Source organism: Platalea leucorodia, assembly GCF_965183815.1.
Source record: "Platalea leucorodia genome assembly, chromosome: 16".
NCBI classification, from domain to species: Eukaryota; Metazoa; Chordata; class Aves; order Pelecaniformes; family Threskiornithidae; genus Platalea; species Platalea leucorodia.
In genome coordinates this window covers 12,296,685-12,318,483 of record NC_138838.1, presented here as the reverse complement: position 1 = coordinate 12,318,483, position 21,799 = coordinate 12,296,685, and the positions used below count along the sequence as shown (strand labels likewise).

The 21,799-nt window shown below is 45.2% G+C and overlaps 1 protein-coding gene across 2 annotated transcripts; it reads right to left on the bottom strand.

Moving 5' to 3' along the window:
- Positions 1 to 2,742: 2,742 nt before the first annotated feature.
- SLC13A5 (solute carrier family 13 member 5) lies at positions 2,743 to 17,695 on the bottom strand (the record flags this gene model as incomplete). Of its 2 annotated transcripts, XM_082328499.1 has the most annotated exons (13): positions 2,743 to 2,871; positions 3,627 to 3,764; positions 4,989 to 5,150; positions 6,506 to 6,624; positions 6,911 to 7,032; positions 7,808 to 8,020; positions 8,565 to 8,687; positions 9,293 to 9,464; positions 11,452 to 11,666; positions 12,109 to 12,245; positions 13,121 to 13,249; positions 16,145 to 16,252; positions 17,600 to 17,695. In XM_082328499.1, the coding sequence occupies 13 exons, from the start codon at positions 17,669 to 17,671 to the stop codon at positions 2,743 to 2,745; spliced, it is 1,839 nt and encodes a 612-aa protein (XP_082184625.1). The 2 variants fall into 2 exon arrangements, with proteins under 2 accessions (XP_082184625.1, XP_082184624.1); XM_082328498.1 differs by lacking the exon at positions 17,600 to 17,695 and having other exon boundaries at positions 16,145 to 16,249.
- Between the last annotated feature and the right edge of the window lie 4,104 nt (positions 17,696 to 21,799).

Genomic DNA, 21,799 nt, shown 5'->3' with positions numbered 1-21,799 from the left:
AGCTGAGGGGAGAGGAGGAACCACTGATGTGTAGGTCTGCAGGTACTTAAAGCAGTATCCAAATCTCTGCTTCGCACTGATTCTCTATGGTGTGTACCCTCCTGGGCTGTGTACCGGGCTCCAGGGGAAGCTCATGGAGAAACAAGTGGTCCACTGTGCTACACAGAAAACAATCCACGCCAGAGAGGAGACACTTCTAGGAATTTTTTATTTGCCAGGCTCTAATTCTGCAACTCACCCATTTAAATTAAATACAAATCAATCACAGGACGTCATAGAAGTTTCTCAGAAAGAAACATTTGCTATTAACAGGACAGAGAGGTGACGCATCAAATACACCACAGTTATAACAAAACCAGATTCTTTCTTACCCCATGCCACGCTCCCCCTGCCCGGCACGCCTGGCAGTAAATCACCCTGTGCGACCATCGGTGAAGATGACATTTGTTTTCTACTCGCACAGCAACAGAGGGAAGCTCTTTCCTAGCTGAGACGAGGGCACTTTTCCAGAACATTCCCTTCTGCAGGCGGGACAGGGAAGTGTCTGTCCTACGGCTTTTAGCTGAAACCAGTTTTAGCGGAGTTGTGATCTGCACGAATTGAGACAGGCGAGCTCCGTGTTACCCGCCCGTGCAAGCTCCGCCGTATGTTACTTGCAACAGTGAAGAGCAAGCACCACGAAGGACCTGGCAGTGGTGAAATGTCCTCATACTGTGAAGTCCATCAGAAGGCAGAAAAAGTCTCTTTCCCAAATGCGTTTAGATACTTACAGATGCAAATCAGCATTAAGTGGTGACTGCCAAAGCACAGAAGGTGCTTAACTGTTCCTGGTTTCAATTTCTTCAAATACTGTGATAAGCTTCAGGTGGTGACAAATGTCTGTGACTAACCACCTCTTGGCACTCGAACGGGCATCTTCCTTGGACAGGCTCTGCAGGTGGAACGGTGTTTATCCACGTGCTCCACCATTCCACGGAAGCGGTGTGAGGCTGCACCGCGCGCAGCCAGCTGGGTTGACGGGGTGCCGTTGGAGGCACCCGGGAACAACAGTCAGTGGAGGGTTTATGGTGCCCAGCACCTTGAAAGAGCACAGAAGATAAAGGCACGAAAATCAAATCATTCTTGAAGTAGTCTTCTGCTCAGAAAAGCACCTGGTCATTTTGTGGATAAATACTCTCCTCACTTTTAAAGGCAAAAATGTGAATATTTTTCCAGTTCTATAAAGAACATTCACGTTAATAACAAAACTATTAAATATCCTACACACACTACTATACTAGAGGACAGATCTTCTGGCCAGCATTCTCTGGCCAGCATTCTCTGATTCTATGATTCTATAACTTCTACCTTGCACCCCTTATCATGAGGTGGGGAATCACCATGGACGCAGAATTTGACCCTTATGCCCTCACAACACCCTTGTGAGGTAGATAGGTACCATGACATCTTCTTCAGGAGGGGAAACTGAGGCAAAAAGAGGTGAACTGACGTGCGTGAGGCTGCACAGCAAGTCTGGGAGCAGAACTCAGGTCATGCCCACAGATCTCTGCACTGTAACACACTGTCCCACCCGACTGCATCTCCAGGGCCGAATGAAAAGCATCCATGTACCACTGACAGAATATCCCAGTCCAACACCATTCTGTAGACTACTTCTGCTTCAGAAATGACATAAACAGATGCTACAAACCACTTTTTTCATGGGACCTGAATTCCAAAGTACACAAGACAACTCCCATTGCTGTCAGCCAGCGCAAGCCCTCATATCTGGGACCCTAAATTTTTACAAGGCCTTCAATTAGAGCCTTTCTCATGCCTTGTCTCCACTCCAAAATTCCAGAGTTAATTAATAAGGCACATCAGGGGCTAATCCAGGAACTTTCACAATCGGTGTGAAGTCCAATAGGCCACCGGTCATTTCCAGGCTGGCACTAACAAAACACTGGTTGGCATGTGAAACCACATCCCGTGGCCGAGAGAGGGAAAGGCTCCTGGCCCTGCCAGTGCCACAGTGCAAGAAACACAAAGCCAGCCTTCACTCATCGCTGCCCAAGACATCAGCTGAATCATGACCAGCATGGAATTACGTTATCTCAACCCTCAATAAGGGTGTCTAAATGCCGTGAGATTTGGGAGTGAAAACAAGGCAATGGAAAATGTGTTGGATGTTGACTTGGAAGGATTCCACCACGTGGCTGAGGCCCGATTAAAACATAATGTAACATACCATACCATACCATACCATACCGTACCATACCCCTTCTTTCACTAGGCAAGTGACAGCAGGGATTTCTCCGTACAGCTGCTGGCTTGTGGATACAAGTAATAGTTAATGAATTTTCAGCCCCTGCCTGAGTGCAGCGTTCAATGCTAAGGATGTACAAGTACGTACCAGTGATACGATAGTTCAAACCACTTGATACAATAGCCTGCCCTCTCTTTATTTAAAAGTACGATAAATTGTAAATCTCGACCTTGATTGGAGGTACGACGGATCACTTGATCATAGTTATGATCCAGACGCATGATCCTTAGGGTTGTGTAATTAAACAGCGCTTTTGGCTCCAGCGCGACTGGAATAAATTTGAGTTGGTTCCTGCCTGAACTGATGTGTGACTCCCAGAAGGTAGCAAACGCTTGACGCTCGATCTGAAGTGGTGATGAGACTCTATACAGGGCTTCGGGCAATAGGGAGTAGTATTAAGGGTCCTTTCCTTGTTTAACACGTGAAGTCTTCACTGTTCACTGGTTAGTTGTGCTGTTTGCCCAGGCTGGGAATGTGTCCAGCTCAAACATAGGTCTTCCCCATGTGTTGATGGCCAGTGTGACACAGAAGACTCCAATGATGTTCATCACTATTCCAGATCTAACCTGTGAGGACAAAAGTCCAAACCAACAACAATAACCAAACACCAGCAGAGCAAGTTGCAGCAAGGCCTGTTTGTACATACACAAGAAAGACACATGATCAAATAAATCACAGAAATAGCCATTGTGCCCGCTGCCCTAGGTTCCTGCTTAGGTGGAGATACCAGGGAACACACTGTGCAAAGCCTTTGAACAATTTGCTATATAACTAGTCTAGGAGCTTTAAGGCATGTACAACAAGTTGCTCTTATTAGTTAAAGAGCAGCTTCTGCCCCCTTCAAGTCTCCAGTTAGAAAACCGATAATGTTTGGGTGTTCGGCACAGAACCTGGCACTGCGTGGTCTGGCAGGCAATCAGAGGACCAGAGCCGAGGGCAACTGATTGTTACCTTCTGCTTTCAGCTCCGGCGGAAACAAGGCTTCAGCTACACTCGCCAAAGCCCCAGAAGACTGGAAAGCACTGACTGCATTTTAACCCTTCAGTGTTTAAGCGACTTATGACTTGTCAGTTTTGAATTTCAATTGGGCTGGGCTGTATGTCTGCCAAAGCCTGTGAGAAAGGTACTGTTACTTCAGAGATGCAAATCTTCACTGTGATATTAACACCGCGTAAGAGAGGGGCATAGGGTGGTAGTTACAGCCCATAAGAGCTTCCTGGTACTTTGGAAATACTCGGCTAAGAAAATCAAACTCTCAGCATATTTCAGGATAAAGGCAAGGGAGAGCTTCAGCTAAGAGACCACGCAATTATCATCTTACCATATCCAAAACACGGATGTGGCCGTAGGAAAACACTATCGCATTTGGCGGTGTTGCAACAGGTAGCATGAAGGCAAAGGAGGCACTGAGAGTACCAGGCAGCATAACATACAAAGGATGGATCTTGACAGATGCAGCCTGCAATGAAATGGAGAGAAGATCACACTGGAGGTGTTCCAAAAGAGAAGCACAAAGAACATTTCCCAGACCATTGAGACACACAGGCTCATTTCGTTCCCTGGCATTTTATCACCAGAGTGATTTACAAGCAGTTTATTCTGAAATCCACACATGCTTAAAGATAACTTTGCTCTCGTTTCCTGTCCCACAATACTTCAAAACAACGCTTGATTCTTTCTTGTTGTTTGTTTTGCTCTATGGTATAATTTGGAGTTCTGGTCAAATTTATCCAACAATCTTTTCTTTGACCTTGGACCACACTTTTGCCAGGGTAACACAGGGATGGGAATATAATTACTAGCCATGTGGAGTAACTCTAGAGATTACATAAACTCTGTGGGACTCAGAACTTAAGTGCCAATTTAAGTCACTAATAGCTCAGCACCTTGATTGGGATACTTTTACTTTGATGAAATGGTCTAGAATAAAGCAGCTGTACTTTCCAAATTAAAGAACAAAAAGTAACCTATTTTTTCCTTTACGCTACAATTTCAATTCTGCTCAGAAAAGGCAGCAAAACTTACCAGGTGTTCCTCCGTAAGTTTTAAAATTGTTCTGGCTTCCTATGAAAAATGACACATTTCTAATAATCAGGCCTACCACTTTCTGTATTCTAGCATAAACCCATGAAGACGAAGGAACCATTCAAAGGGATGAATAGAAAGTGCTGGATTTTGTTTTGGTTTGGCTGTTGTGTGTGTTTTTCCAGTTCTGAATTGGTGGGTCAAATACAAAATGACCAGAAGTAACTTATGTTTGTTGATCTGTATTAAAAAAGTGACTCTCACTTCACTTTCCCCAGGGCCAAGGGACACACCTTACAGAAGCCTTGAACTGCCTTCCTTGTCAGTGAGGGTGCCATGGGACAGGCACCCTGAATTAGCTTCTTCCCCCAAGCAGCTTATTCTCAGGGTTCAGGCACATAGGTAGGGCTGATTGATTGGAGAAAGTTTGCTTTCCCACTTTCTAGCTGCATATGATGCTATAAACGTGGCAGCGAACACCATCTAAAATCACCATCCACTATGGTATACTGTCAGATGGACTGTTTCATTACTGGCTTTCAGATTAACATTGGAGCAACATTCAAGACAATAAATATGATATTGCTTTGCCACTAGAGACTGCCGGTTCAACTCTGATCTCCCAGCTGATAGGATAACAGGGTGGAAGTAATCTTACCATGGATGAAAAGACAGGCAGGAAGAGGGTGGCTGTGGCCACGTTACTGGTGCATTCAGTGAAGACAGCTATAATAAGCGAAAGCACTGTTGCAATGGCCCACGGTGGGATAGATCCTAGTGGAGTCATTTGATGACCCAGCCAAGCTGAGAGCCCAGAATTCTGAGAAGAAAAAAAAAAGTGTTTTTCAGTGAGGCTTTGAACTCCTAGCTCACGAACAGGGAACTCAGGTTAAGTGTAATATTCCTACCAAATAATGCTAAATGACTCCTGAATTATATAAACACCATCGAGGCAAGTACAATGATCTGTCACAAACACTAAAAGAAATTCCTTGCCAACTAGACATAATACCGAGTCCCACTTTCTTGATTTGTCTGGAACCCAAATACTTGCTCACGCTTTGGTTACAAAATTACAGTTTTTTGCTAAACAGAAACAATTATTGCTGGGACTATTGCACATACTTCATGTGTCACTCAGAGGTTTCCTGGCATGTTTTGCTAAGGTTTCTGAAGATACTGATGCTGTATGAATGCTCTGTTGTAGCAACATAGGCAGTGATTGACTCAGCTTACAAAACCTTTGACTTGACAGTGCCTAATGCTCTGGAGCTTTAATAATGTATGGATGATGTATATAGATGAATGTAAGGCACTAGAGCTTTAATTTGCCCCATGGTTTAAAACTACCTAGCCACAAAATTGAGATCTGAATATGAATTTCCCCAAAGCATGGCACAGTTGATAGCTAAGGCTTGCTTTGATTTAGATGCATCTTAGCAGTGATGAAGGAAACAATATGGTTCACCTCAAGATTCCTGTTTTGGGAATTCAGCTGCCTTTTCTGTAAATTTATGAACGCAGGATGAAACCATGGGCTTATGGAATGCATATTGCCTGGCAACAGCCACTGACAAGAAGTTCAAGAAACCCCACTGCACACAATTGTGGAAGATACCTACCACAATGATTTTCTTCCTGACCACTTCAGTAGTGGTTTGGCTTAAATCTGAAGATGTATATCCTTTAAACAAATCTCAAATGGTTCTGAAAATGTTACGAGTATTATCTACAAGTGTTGTGGAGGGTGTCCCTGCCCATGGCAGGGGGGTTGGAACCAGATGATCTTTAAGGTCCCTTCCAACCCAAACTGTTCTATGGTTCTATGATTCTATGATCTACACTTCTACTTTTCTAGCCAGGGCTGGGATCGGGATGATAACAGAAATAAGAAGGAATGCTTTTCTGGTCCGTCCAGCCCGTGAAGATCCCAAACTACTCGGCAGCCTCCAAAAGGTAAGATAAATTGAAGAAACTTGGTCAGAGCACACAAATTCCTGAAAAACAGGCACAAACATTCACCTCTCCTCCCAATTTTTGCTAATTTGGATCTGCCTCCAGATCTGAACATCTCTACTGGGTTTGGCTTTGGGTGCATGCCCAGTAATACGGGACTAGATAACAAACCAGGGAAGTTCGCCTTTGAGTCAGAGAAAAACAGATGTCAGGACATACTGCGCTTGCATCAGCCAAAGCAAAACCTCCTCCCAGCAGCAGCACAATGCTCCAGGGCATCTTCCTCTGAACCACATTCCAGTCTAGCAGCGGGGCTGATAAAAATGGCTTTTTTATATCTGAAGTGAGAAATGAAAAGCAGAACATGTTTTAGGAGAGCGAAGACATTTTGTCTCCTGTTCTATAAGACACTAGGGAAAGACTCAACAGGCAGATGCATATTACTGAGAAACCTGCACAGGGTGAGGGTAGTACACCTGAGCCGGGACCATGCCCCAGCCCTGCCCAAGAAGTGAGGAAGGTGAGCTACCCTGAAGAACTGCATGCAAATCCAGTATATGTTTCTGCCATGTTAGCTGGAGCTGGCCAACTGTTTTACAACATTACAATTCCTCTTTTAAATACCTTCTTCAGTCTGTTCAGGGTCAGACATGCTTGGAGTCCAGCCTATGAATTTGGGTTTATTAGCAGGAAGGATAAACAGTAGCAGGGCAATAAACACAGCAGGAGCAGAATCAGTGATATACCTAAAGAATAAAAGAGAATATAGCTCAGAAAATTGACACCTTTCTCCTAGAAGATGGCTGCCTTCCAGCATTGCAGTCACTGCTCTTTGTCACCCTCTTTGGGGCTTGTACATTAGCACAATGGGTCGTTAGTTCATGATGGAGGTCTCTCAGACCTGCCACAACACAAACACAGTAATAAAAGAAACTAGCTACAATAGATGTGAATAACCAGAGTCACAGATGACAACGGCTCCTGGGAGCAGGGTACTTTCTCTGTCGTGAGGCCAAGATTCAACAGCTGTATCTCAAAGAAAGATGTGTAAAGAAATGGCCTGAATGATAGTCCCATCGTGCATTTTACGTCCTTAATATGCCACAGACATTATGCGAAGAAACCATTCAAAGCACCAAATCCATTTCCCAGTGAGTTCTAAGCTATTGTTTAGAGGTGATATTACCAAATATTCAAATGACACCGCAACTGATTTGAGCTAATACAAAAAAAATACTAATGTGTGCATCAGTGTGACTGAGACCAGCATTACAGAATTTGCTCTTCCTTTAGGAGGTTCAGCTTGCTCCACGTCCCAGTCTCCAGCCCTCATTGCAGTACAAACTGTCAAACAATAGATCAATTGGTGACCCCACGCACAAGTGATAGGATCAAGCCCAGCAAACGTGAATTCAGATAAGGTAGGAACGAATGACCCCACGCTCAAAATGGAATGTAAGAGCAAGGGAATCTGATTCACAACCAAGAGGGTACAGGATGAAAAAAACCCTAAAAACTTACTTTTCTCCTTCTGGGAAGAGCATGGTGGCCCAGCCTTTTACAAAGCCTGGGTGTCTGGAAAACCACAAGAGAACCAGCAAAACAAACATTAGGAGGACATTGAATTCAGCATAAGAGATAGGGCCTAATTTCTTCATTTCTGCCTTCAGCACGTTGTACGCAGCTTTTTCTTTAGCAGTTCTCTCTGTCCCACAGCCCCAGCTTTTTTTAAAGCTTTAAGAAAAAGGGAGAAGAAAATACTGTAAGTATTAACATACTAGAGGGATTTAACATGCTTGCCGCTCTGAAGCTGTCACTCCTGGGGAGAGACACAGACTACAGGAGAGGCCAGGAACAAAGAAATGACAACAGTGTCAAGGTATTTCATGGGGACATGCCAGTTCTCACAGAAGAATGCGGTCTATGAATGGATGTAAGTCTCTGTCCAATTTGGAGCAACCTGGGATGAAAAGCTCAGTTTTGAATCAAGGGTAGCAAAACTGATATGCTAGCTCTCCTAGGGCTGAAATTCACAGATGTGAAATGGAAAAATAAAAACGCAATTCTGTCTGAACATTAAGAATGTGTAAAGCTTTTGCCTTAATGCAACTCCCATGAACACCAAAGGTTTCCAGATCTCCAAAGCTGCTGTGAAATGGAACTGCTCTCTGATACAAAACCAGTAACTTGTCAGTGCATTTGTTTTATCCAGATTTCTCAGTAAGCTGACCTGCATTAGCTGAGGGGTTTACACAATATCATGTAGTTAAATACTCACTTGAGTCCCATGAAGGAGCACTGTAGCCAAAGCCAAGCTAGTACCAACATCAGAATCATGTTTGGGAATGCAAACCCAAACCAGGAAGCAAAATTCACAATATCATTGTTGTTGGGGTATAACCTGAAAAGAAAAAATGCTTTCTGTATGAATGTCAAAACGTTTAGTAATCTACTCTCCCTTTAATATGTGCTAGTGACAATTATACATGTAAATCTAGGACAACCATTGCAAGTAATCATAGGCAACATCCATAGCCTAACTGAAGTCAATAGGAAGGCAGCCTGGATTTCAGAGCAGGACTTAAGCGATCATCAGTTTCCCCTGCATTTTCCCTTAATGCATGTAGGAGCTCATGTTGATATTTTAGGTCTCAGTAAGACAAGCACTGCTGAAAGATCTCCCACACATTCTAGGTACCTTTCACTTCCAACATGCCTGCTCATTTATCCCAAGACAGGACGTTCTTTCTTCCTCCCCATTCATTCCTCTGCCGATTACCAGCAAGTATTTCCAAGTTTCTCAGGAGACCTATAATACCAGCACATAGCTGCCTAAAAAAGGCTGAAGCAGAAAAATGAGGCCCATCACTTCACACACATTCCTCACTCTCAGTTCATCAACTGGTTATTGCTTATAGTTTGCAATTGAAACTGTCATCTAAGATTAGTCAGCTGGTCACAGAAACAGTAAGATAGTAAGTAAAAGAAACAGCGAGAATGACTTACTGGTTCATCTGGCCTTTCAGTACCATGTTTGGTCCTGTTCCAGTGAGTGTTGCAGTTCCTCCAATGCTGGCAGCATAGCATACACAAAGAGTCATTCCCTTACATATACGCTTCCTCATTTTCTTTTCCTCAGAAGATCTGGGGTCATCAGAGACTTGTCTATTGCTTATGACTAGACACAAAGAACACGACTTGCCTCAGGTAAAGTTAGGGAGGCAGAGAGTTCAGGACAGGGTCTGCAGGCTCAGTGCTTCCCGTTTGTGTACGCCATTTATTTTAATGCAGAAAACCACAGATATGTCCCTAAATACTTTGGACTCATGTCCATGAGGAGCTGAAGAGAGAGGCTGACAATCTGTGTCTACATGATCCAAGGATGCTCTTGTCCATATTGGTGCCACAGTTTCTCAGCAATAATTCCCTGTTTCACAGAGAGGCTTACCACCAGCCAGATGTTGTAGTCACTGGAACCATTCCAATACCACAATAAGAACCCAACTAGCTTTAACAGCTGTGAATATGGGCAGAAAAAAACCCCACCCAAAACCAAATTCTTGCCTGGCATAACTGTTAAGATCAATATGTTATGTCAGTTTACATCAACTGTGAAATTTTGCTGCTGTGTCCATTATTCTCTGAGGTTAACAGCCTAATCTTGAAGTCTGACTGGACCAATGGAGCAGGACAATGAATCTGTGGCAATTACAACCAACTCCACAATAGAAAAGGGTATTTTTTGCACACATTTTTTACCTTCACTATACGTTAAAACAAATTAGTCAGCAAAGCTAAGCAGATCCTTCTAAGTGGACAGAAAACCAGCAAAATTATTATTACTGGTCTTAGAGGAGAAGTCTGGTTTTGGGAGTCAAGAATCAACATTAAAAAGAGCATTTGCAAATACGAAAACTTATCTTTAATACAACTGTTAGGAAGCTAGAAATGAGCAACTTTACAGAGCACTCTGCGACCCAGCGGCATTCTTGTGGGCCTGCACACCTGCCATAAACGTGATGCCTGCGCTTTGCACAGTCATAGAGCATTCTCCCTTCACAAGTGAGGTAAGAAGTGAAGGAACCCAAAAGCAGAGATGACGGTTGTATCTAAACTATGCCTCCAAGGTCCAAACAAATATGGCAGTTATGAGTCAATCTCATAACAGAGCAATGTCTGGCACACGTAAACACCCTTCTTCTATACTACGTCTTCATGGACATGTTAGCCAGAAAATGAGCGTGCTGTGTCCCAGGCAGAAGGCTTGAAATGTGGGACACGGTATGCATACCAATATTTGCACTCGTTCTTGCACACAGTCACACAGGGAATCGTGGCAGATCTACTTGCTAATTCAGTGAAATCACATCTCCATGAAAATACCCAAGACAATCCTTCCTCCTCTGAAAGAGAAAGGCACCACAGCTCTGATCTTTAATGGTATTTAATAATATAGCGCTCTGTAACAGCACAGCAGAGCAGTGAAATCAGAGGGACTGAGTTTGTGTACGTGGTTCAAATCAAGTGAAACCTACTGCAGAACCACAGCATTGACAGAAGGACCTTGTGGAGTCAATCATCAGGGTTAAGATCACGCTTTAACGTGTTCCAAAGAGTAGTTTGTCTACTGTGAGTCAAATGACACCGGCTCCTCTTTTCCATGTAGCTTTTTAAGCATTCCTCCTTCTTCTCCCCACCTCCACATACAATCTGGTCAATAAAGAGATATTTATTACCCTAGAACCAAAATAGGTTGCGTTTGCACAAAATTTTTCGAATGTTCCTACATGGCTTAGAAGCCGAATCCCCACTGATAATAACAAGATTTAGAAAGTGGGATGCTGGGGGTTGGATGATATTTCCCACAGGATATGCTCTTCACTTCCCTGAGCAGGCAGTTAAGTCTAGGGAAACTATGGGAGGATGATCCCAGCTTGAAGGAAAGAACATAACAATCTGCATGGGATCTAGCACTAAGCATAACAAAATGGCACCCACCAAAACTGGAAGCCATTTTGTAAAACCTAAATGTCATGCATTTAGGGGTTTTCAGTCAGGTTACCATCCTCTTTCCTTGGAAAAGGTACAGAGAGCTTCTTCTAGGTCAGGGAGCTCTGAGCATAGCAAGTTCAGGAGAATCAACTCACTGCTGAGTAGGCCCTTACCATGCACTGAAGTGGGATCTGATGCATTCTTTTCCTCCAGCTCAATCACTGTATTTGTTTGGCCGGTTGCTTGTTCCATCATGGTCACATCATGCTCTGTGTTGTCCATTTGATCCAGGACAGCCTGGACAATGGGAACCATCATAGCGGTGGTGGCTGTGTTACTTATCCACATGGACAGGAAGGCAGTGACCATCATAAATCCCAGCATGAGGCTAAAAAGAGAGAAACAGGCAGAGGAGAAAGGAGGAAAGAAAACAAACGCTGCTAGGCTTTGTAGTCACTGTAATTTAGAGAGTAGAGCCCAGACAGGGCTGTGTGTAGTGGCCAGTAATACAAAACAGGGCCAGATTCCCGTCTAGGACAGCTCTGCCATCTTCACTGAAGGAATCCTAGAAAGACACTTAGCTCCTTAGTCTGTGCATAAGTCTGTCATCATTTTGTCCCCAATGGCAAGCACCTAGAATTGAGCCAGATGCTGGTTTTGGCTAAAGGACAAACAAACTGTTCCTGCTGCCAGACTTCACCTCTGGAAACGCCGTATAAGTGCAGCTAAAGAGGTCCTTGAAGGTTCCCATCTCTGCTGACTGTTAAACACCAACCCTAGGCCTCTGCTAAATTGACACAGGCAAGGAAGAAGTAATGTAATACTCTTACAGTGCAGGTTTCACCCCAAGAATCAGCAGGACCCTCAGCGCAATCCTTTTGTGAAGATTCCACTGTTCAACAGAAATTGCAACAATCAGCCCTCCAACGAAGAGCATGTTTGTGTCATTTAGGTACTGCAAGCACACCTGAAAGACAGAGAAGGTAGGTCAGGGGCCCAACTGTTGCCTCTTGCTAGCTTCACTAGCACATTTTGCCTTCCGTCCTCTCAAAGCCATTTACTGCACCAGGCCCCATCCCAACACTGGCAGAAGGGGCAGTTGCAGCCTCAGAGCTACCTCCAGTTTCCCAAACCCTTGATCCCGTTTAAGTGCTGAACTGCCTAGTGCAGGGGCTCTTTGTGCATCACGAACCTTGTTTTTGGATCATCAGGAGTTAATAAAGTACAAAATTACAGCAGTTTCCTAAAATGTTGTTAGGGGCTCCAAGTATTGTGTAGGTTCTAGAAACGCTGAGCTCCATGATGGATTTCTCAGCACCTTTAGCAACCACACCTGCGCTTACCAGCTTGTTGGCCAGCAGTGACCCGGGGCTACAGTACCTAAATACAGGCTCTCTCCCTTGGACTAAGGCACGAGCACAAACCGCCAGAATGAGCTCTGGAGGGGACACAGTGTACTTGCTGGCGTCACGCTGTCTACGCTGTCAGAAGTTTGTCCCATGCATTTTGAAATCTCCCAGAGGATATGGCAGCACTGCTCTCTCATGGGATGGGTTATGAACACGCAAGCTGCTGGCACTAGTGGGATGCATTCCAGTGGGATCCGTGCCCAGAAACGGACTTTCCCCTCTACCACCTCAAGCCCCAGACCCTTAACATTTTGGGCAAATGTGTATTTAGTTCAGCATCTTCCCATACAGGAACCCTGACACAGCTCAACGTCGTCAAAACCAGCACCACAGAACTGGAGCGCTTTCCTATCAGCCTTGTTTGCTAAATATTGATTGGGGATCAGAGCAATGGATATCCCTGTATCAGATCTGGATTGAGCGAGTTCCTTACGGATTTAGAGCTCTGGACTCCAAGCAGAGGGAAAAATACCACCGGCATGAGGGAGGTAACAGCCAGTGGGATCACTTCAGTGCACCAGTACACAGCCATGATGATGATGATATATGCACATTTGGCCTCCTGCAACATAATGGAAGAAACGTTTAAGCATAGAAAATTATTCTTAAAGGTAAGAAACACATTGGCAGCTCTTAGAAGGGGCCCAAACACTCCATTGCCTGTAGCTTAAGAAGTTACGCTGAAATAGGTAGCAGAGACATGAGTATTTAAACTTGTACTTTTAAACCTTGTTCTGAAGTCACTTGCATAAAAAGATCTTTTTGACCAGAGTGTTTGTTCTAATGCACCCCCACAAAATGTAGGGTGTGAGAAAAACAAACCTTCCCCAACTAGGTAAGTACACAGTTTGCAGTGTGCAATTACCTCTTGGCAGTCGAGGTAAGCAGATTTCTCATCCAGAAGCCAAGAATTTTTAATAGTGCTTGTAGATTTCGGCATTTCTATTTTGAGTAAATCATTTTTAAGTGGATGGCCAAATTTCCCGGTGTGGACGATTAGCTCGTCTGAAATTCGCAAGCCTTAGGCGTGTGTTCAGTAACACGTCTGAGCCCAGAAACTATATCGCTGAATAATTTAGAAGTTCTTAACTTTTTAAAGTAACACTTAAAGTAAAACTCTTTTACCTTTTTTTTTTTTTTGTGACTAAGCACATTAGAGGTAATTAATTACTTTCCCAAATCATACTATGCTTACCTACTAAGGGGATTCCCTAGATTAGAAACGTTGCAACATGTCTTTTTATACTGTTGATCAGACATTACTGTAACTCAGCCTTCCTTGGTTTGTACTTTCAAAACTGTTAGGAGAAGCAAGCATTCATTAGCCAAGAGTAAACAGTGTTTTAAGGCTTAAGTCAGTGTTCTGTAGTTCAGAATTTGCTCATATTTAGAGTATGTGTTTATAGGATTTTATTCTAATACAACAAATGGGACTTTATGGCAAAAATAAATGGTGTTACAGTGACATTTAAAAATTGCTGTAAGGTGATATTTATAAATAGGGGTGTGTTTTCCTTCATTTTGTCGAGAAGCTTAAGAACCAGAAAACAGCCTTTGTAAGTAATTTGAATTTTTTTTCTTCAGGTTTCCAGGAGATTAATTACAGCACAAGTTTTGAAAAAAATATTTCTTCAGAGACTAAAAGATATCAGACAGATCCTCTTTAAGTCTCTTCCCTTAAGAAATATGAGGTGAGCTCATGATGCAATTTATGCTGTACCACAGTAACTAAGTGCTAGAAGTGACTGTGGTTAATCTGTTGCCACTATGAAAGACAGATAAACAACCCTAACTGAATAAAATTCACAATACAGAAGAAACACTGGTTTTGTAGAGTGGAGAGTAAATAATTTATGTGAAGTTCAAAAATACAACCGTGCTTATAAATTAACTCCAACAACCACAGCCAATTCAAACAACCAAAGATCTGAAATTAAATATATATCTGTACCTAACCTATATCTACCTGTGATTTATGGGAACAGTCACAGAATGTTTCTTTGGTGTTTCTGTAGAGTTGACAGGAAACACAGTGATCTATTTGCCTTCTCAATGAGAGCTGAAAAACCAGCCACTGACGGAAATGTTACCCTCCCATTGTGAAATAGTGTAATTTCCCAGATTAGACTGATGACACAATATTCCTACAAATCCTGGAAAACTGAAGACATACTTATTTTTTTAGGGAAATTATCTTTCCTAATATTGATCAAAGTAGTGCCTAGCAGTGAGGAATTCCCCTTTCTATAAAGCACCAGCATTCAGCTGAAAGCAGGGCTGATTATTACTTAGGTAAACCAGAATGGCTGGCAATTTCGTTTATAAACATGCATGACGTTTGCCTGTGCTTTAAAATACACTGACAGATACAGCTCACTCAGAAGACTGTTTTTAGCATTAGAATAGACTCTAAAGCTCTAGCAGCCTAAAATACTGGAAACTGGGCTTTGACATTTTGCCAAGAAGGCTACAAGACATTAAAGACCAAACTCTTCACTGGGTTATTGCAGTTTTATGCTCCACTGACAGCAAAGGAGTTGTGCCGTCGCCATCACTGGAGTAAGATGGATGGGAACTGGAGGATATTGCATTTGAAACCCTGTTGCAATCACTGCACAGCACACAGCACACAGCTTCCGACTGCACCGCTGCTGCGGAACGCCACTCAGCAACGCTCCTTAAAGTATCTCAGAGCCTCAGCAGCCGAACGAGCCGGAGAGCCCAGAAGTCCTCTCTTTCAGTCCGCTGCCACCATTACTAGATAATGCAAGAGACAGTTCTAAACGTGCAGGCCAGTTATGCATATATTTATCTTTGGCCCAAAAAGAATTGCATCTGATTCACAAGATGGGTTGGGCCCGTGGGAGCCGCAGGTCCTGGCAGCGGCACAACCCTCAGGATGAGCAGGGGTTGGCACAGAGCTCCTTCTGCAAGTTCAGCTCCTAGCACCAGTGCCTGGAGATCGTTTGGGAGCGAAACCTGCAAGACACGTTCCAGATCTGGGACTGAGGAGCTAACTGAGCTGCACAGGAATGCTCCAGGGACGAGGTGGCAGGCGGCATCTGCTTCAGCCCACGGCGGGGAAGCGGAACTGCCTTGGCAGGGGCTGGGCACTGCTCCGGTGGCAAAGGAGATGCTGTGGCCAGGGCGCACGGGGTGGCCAGTGCCGCACGGGGTGGCCAGTGCTGCACGGGGTGGCCAGTGCTGCACGGGGTGCCTGGGGCACGGCCCCACACGAAGCGGGCGAGCAGGCTGGGTGCCCAGCAAGCCTGGCAGGGCCCGGTGTGGCTGGCTGGCACAGGGGCTCCTGGGCAGCAGGGCCCAGACCTGGGGGCCAGGGGGGCCGGCTCCTGCCGGGCAGCACGGGCCGGCCCGGGGGGCGCAGGGCGGGCTCCCGTGGGGCAGCAGGGGCCGGCCGGGGGTCTCTGGTCCCCGCGTGGGCCCCGCAGGCACTTACCCGCGTCGGCACGGCGACCGGCAGCGGCAGCAACAGCAGCGGCGTGAGGAAGAGGATGGCGAAGGACCGGTATCTCAGCAGGGGCCGCAGGCACGTCGGGGCCATCTTCTGTGGGGACACACGGTCAGGGCGCGAGCAGGAGCAGCGCCCGCGGCTGCCGCCTTAAGTACGGGGCGGCGGGGCCGCGGCGGGAGGGACATGGCGGGGGGCGACACGACCCGCCCGCGCCCTGACGGGGGCCGGCCGCTCCCGCCCCGACGGGGCACCGGGCTCGCTCCCGCCCGGAGGGGGCCGGGCCGCCGGGCAGCGGTGCTGACACGGATCGGGAGCCAGCGAGAGGCGGCAGAGCCGGCGGCCGGGTCCCTCCTCCCCGCGGCCGGCCGGCAGCAGCCCTGGAGGGCGCGGTGCCCGCAGCCCCTGCCCGACGCCTGGCAGGTTTCCTCAGCCTGATCCCAAGTCAGAATCCCGCTCCATCGTATGGGCGCCAGGAGATGACATGGGGCGTTTCCCAGTTCCCCATTCCTTACATCCACCTCTGCGCTCCTGCTTCTGCGGACCCTCCACGAACAAGGAAAGCTGGTTAATGGCTGTGTGTCAAGCTATCGCACCGCTCGTGGGAATGTTTTAAGAAAAACCTACAGAAAGTTGCCGGTAAGCACAGATGCTCACACTGCGTATTGTGTGCAGGGAGCAAAGTGCTGACAGGCGGCTTCTCGCAGGTGCTGGGCGCGCAGGAGGTGCTGAGGCCGCCGCGGGAGGCTCATCTCTCACCCGGACGCCCAGCGCTGGGGAAGGACTGAGCTCCTTTAGGGAAACAGAGAGTTAAAACCACAGCGGGGGTCCCCCCAAAACAAAGGTCTGTGCAGGCATGCATGGCTGTGTTTTGTGAGGGATTCTGTCTGCAACCTGGGTTAAAAATAACCCAGAAAGGTTAACTTGAAAGGTTGTTTTTAATGTCCTTCATTTCAGTGATTTGGTCTACAGTGTAGCCACAGAATCAGAAGTGATGGCACTAGTGAAAGGGTGGCAAGCGCTATCAAAATGGCAGAAAGGAACAACTGGAGGGACTGGAAACCAGACTGAAGACAAATAATTTGTTGATATTTTATGTTGTGCTTCTGGGATGTCAACAGCCACCTAAAATTGAAGGCAGCATAAATCATATCTTGACAAATTGATCCTGCAGTCTCTTAGTACAGTCTTACCAAGCAGTTCCCCACAAAAATAAAGAATTTCAGATTCTACAGCAAGTAATGAGGGAGTTCTGACTACAGCCTGCACTATTTGTCCTCTGCTGACCAGAGGCACTTGAGTGACAGAAGTTCAAAACAAGATGCTCCAATGTTAATGTTCTGTTTGTAAAAGCAGTGAATGTCCACTAAGGAAAACAGGAGCCAACCGGATCTGTACAGATTCCAAATCTTCAGCCCTTTAGCAGCAGTCCCTCTGGGTAACTTCCCAACACAGAGGAAACTTCACACCAGCGCAAAGCCTAGCAGAAAGTGGGGAATCGGCCAAAACTCGCATTCCTGTGGACTGTCTCCAATGAAAAAATGGTCCCTAGTCAACAAAGAAAAAGGACTACCAGCTTTTAAATAAGAAAATGCAAAGAGTTAACTTTAAAGGAGTCGTACTAAGGTTCACTTTGATACACCAGTGCAAATATGATTTGCCATCTTCTTGTTTAAATGAGATGCAGTGCAGAAAAGAAAATAAAGGCCATGAACAAGTGTTGATACCTTTAGATGGACTAATCCTGTGAAAGGAGACTTGCTTGCTGTACCTAGGAATGAGATCAGGGACTCCTGTGGGCAGCCCAGTTAGCCAGTCCATGCCTCAGCGTCCTCTTTTGTCAAATACCAAGAAGGGAATCAATCTTTCCTTATTGTGCAGAATTATTGCAAACTTGCCTTCAGTGTGCCATGCAAAGTACTTTCTACGGTATGGAACAAAACAAAAAAAGGACTCACAAAAAAGAACGAGCATCTGAATAATAGGAAATCAGATTGAAAAATACTGGAGTACCCTCTTCTGCTGTTCATATGGCAACTGTCAAGCAGAAGGGTGTACCTTTGGGAGGAGAAGGGGAGGGATGCGAGAAACACAATATTCCCTAGGATTCTTAGGAACAGCTGACTTGGGACAGGGGTGAGAAGACGGTGCAGGCCTCCCAAGAGATTATAGAGCAGAAAGCAAGGAGCAAAGGAGGAAAGCAGGGAGGTGTCAATCAGGACCAGCAAGTACCTGACCCTTGGAGGCAAATACCCACTTCCCACTTCTTCTGGTGGAGCTGCCTGGTCAATACCAGACAAATGAGAGAGGGAGATCTAGGAACAACATTGAGTCCAGATTTGGAAGAAAGTGTGTCTAAATCTCCTTTATCTGGCCATGGTTTCATCTGAGACCCAGGCCCCAACTAAGCAACTGTAATCTTTTCCTGAATCAAGACCAGCACTGATAAACTGAGCTTAGAAACCTCCATTTAAAGGCTGATCCTTCCCAGCACTTTGACTAAAGCAAAAGCTGGGAAAAATCTTAAGCGTGACCATGGAAATGAACAACTTCTATTTCTTTACTTTTTTTGAAAAAGCAGGCTCCTTTTCTAGAGGTTTGCTTCAGGAGGAGAGCAGGTTGGTTTGTTGGGGTGCATGTGAAATATTTCTTCGTGAAAAATGTCTGTGCTGACTCTGCTGAGAAGAAATCGAATCAGTGCCAGCTACGCTTCCTCTGGAGGTCTGCTAGGAATTCAGCTACAACCAAGCGAAGCAGCTGGCTGTTGCAGAGCAGCAAGGACAGAGTCCTGCACTAAACTGAACCTGTAATCTTGAAAGGTAAATTCTGACCTTGTTACCCCCTTGCTCAAGCCATCCTGCCACTGCACACTTCATATTTAAGATACCTCCATCACTATTTTATAAACCATTGGAGGTCTACATGTGGCAATTCATGCTCTACTGTAAGAACCAGGAGGCCGAGCTGACTGAATCCAGATGCTAGAACCACGTATTCACGTATCATCGCAAACAGCAACAACGTGGGCAGGGAGAAGAATACTGAGTGAGGACAAGAGAGAAGATGCCGACATTCAGATAAGGAGGTGGAAAAGCTGTGCAATGCGTAGTCAAGATGCAGAAAGGGCAGAGCACGACTGGATGAAATGGGGGAGGAGAGCGGTTTACAATGCAGGCCAAGGCTGGGCACTGCTCTCTAAGGGACCAGCGTGCACCAACAGAGAGAAGCACAGAGGAGCGTGTTCAGTTTGGCAAGTCTTCCAGCTGTTCCCTGTCTCCCTCAGACTATGCTTACAACTCAGATACATTTGGCACTGACTGGGTATGAGAGTGCTACAGGAATGGCAACTCTTTCACATAATTTGCCCATGAGCTTCCTCTTCACTGTGCCAAGGAGAAGGCGGACAAAGCTTTGGCTGCTTGCTTTACAGAACTAGTCTGACAGCCGGGCGAAAGGAAGCAGCAGAGAGGCCATCGTGCTTGCAAAACCTCCAGCAGGAGGAGTTTTAGATGGTTCAAAGAGAGCATTCAAACAAAAACCTCCCACAGCCTGAAATTCAGCTCATGCTAATTGAGCACTAACTGCAGGCCTTCAAGAAAAAAGAATCCTTTCCTCCAGTCGGTACTGCTCTGAACATAGCAGAGACCAGGGCAGTATTTACAAATATGTATGTGAGATGTGTGGTTTCACGGTCTTTAACTACCGCTTTAAAGACAGTAGGTAAAATTAGCTTTTGGTTGCAGACAGCATTTAGAAGCAGGAGACTGTAGCAGCCTTTGGGCTAAATTTTGATACCCTAACGCTGAATAATATGCTGCTCTTGTTCTTCTTGGTAGTTAGGTTCAAATCAGCTTACAAAGGAACTCAAATCCCTGAGCTACAAAGAGACTTAGGCACGGGTGGTGACATGAAGTGGAACCAGGAGCTGAATCTCTTGTACCTGAATCCCTTTCCCTGGTTACTAGACACCACTGCTCCCATTTGCTGCTGTTCTACCCTAATAAACACAGGTATTTTAAAGCATATCAAGAACCAAGGGTATGATGCAGCGACAGAGCCAAACCCACCCTCATGGCTCACTGCCGCTGACCGCCTGGGCTTGCTTCTGTTACTCAGCTGGTGGCTCTGGGGCTCACTGGAGTTTAACTTGACAAAGAAAGCAGAACATTTTTCTGCTGAGTTAGTGAGCTGAATAGGTTCAATGAAGTGTTCAGTGAGCACCGGAGCCAGCTCAAGACTGGGCCACTTACGGCTGGGAACAGTAACAGCTGGGACAGGAACAGCCGCACCTTTCAAGGCAGCACATTCATAGATGAGCTTGACAGCGTTGTCAAACCACACACAGAGTCTTGCAATCTTCCCTTTTGCACTTCAGATACCAGATTCAATGATGTGAGCCACTGTAAAGAGCTCCGCTCAGAAGCGGGACACTGCTGTGGACTAGTTAACAAAGGCTGACCTGCACTGTTTGGGTTAGTAGGAAGGGACTAGAAATCAAGTCCTCTTGGAAGGCAGGAATTCCAGGGTCATCAGTCCAGGTGGAAAAATTGGAAAATAAAGATTTTAGTATAGTTTAGGTCATTCCCAAGAAGCTGCTTTCCTGATATATCTTATTCACTACAAGCCAATCATCCCAGTTACTCCTGTTATTGCTGGATAGGAATCGTCTGTGGCAAGGATTTGATTCATTTAATTACCGATATACATATTTTCCACCTCTAATTCAAATGCTGTCCAAGCACACAAGTGCAGTTTGCCTGTTTAAAAGCAGTCCATTTGACCTAGATAACTGCTATTCCCTCTCAGGACAAAAACTCTCCTCACATTCTTTTTAAAGTTCTTTCATGTTGCGGGCTCCATCCAACACCCAGAGGTACAAAAGTTTTAACTAAATTATATTAAACAAGGACTATAAGACCTATCGTACTTGACAGTGAGAAACAAAAATGAAAACAACTGACGCTGAGACATTCTAGGACTTAGCAGAAAAAGAAGTGTCTTCTACCCAGGCTTTGGAAAATCACATTTAAAAAACAACCGGCTCAGAACTTACCTCTATGTGATGCTTGACTTAAAAAGATGCCTAGAAGAGGTCTTGTACAATAATGTTACGCACTGGAAGGTTTACACAGAATTTAAATGGAAAGAGTTATTACCGGCATTCAGAGAAAATCACCGTTTCATTACTTTCCATTTTCCCTCCAATCAGTGCTTTCCAGCCACTGCCGGGCCACTGTGTTGCTTTAGGAGTATCTTTCAACTAAGTTCCCAGTGGAGCATCTGATATTTTTCCAAGAAAAGCTTTTGAGACGCTGAACGAACAGTCCTTTCAGTACAATCCCTGTGCCCAACAACTTCCTACATAAAAGCCCTCATTATGAATTTTGAGTCAGTGGGGCTTTCTCAGTCAGCGTGTGTTGCTGATCAGGCTTTCTTGACCTAGAATTGGTATTTCCCGTACAGTTTGTATGAAGCCCTAAAGCACATTTCAAATGCTGTGCAGGCTAATGACTACAAAAGAAAAAAAAACCCAGAAGAAAATCACATTAAAAAATTTGATTCGGAATTGGCAGCTCTGTAACCTCTCCCTTAGCTGCCATCTCATTAACATATTTGTTCAAAAGCCTTTTCTCTGCTTCATTA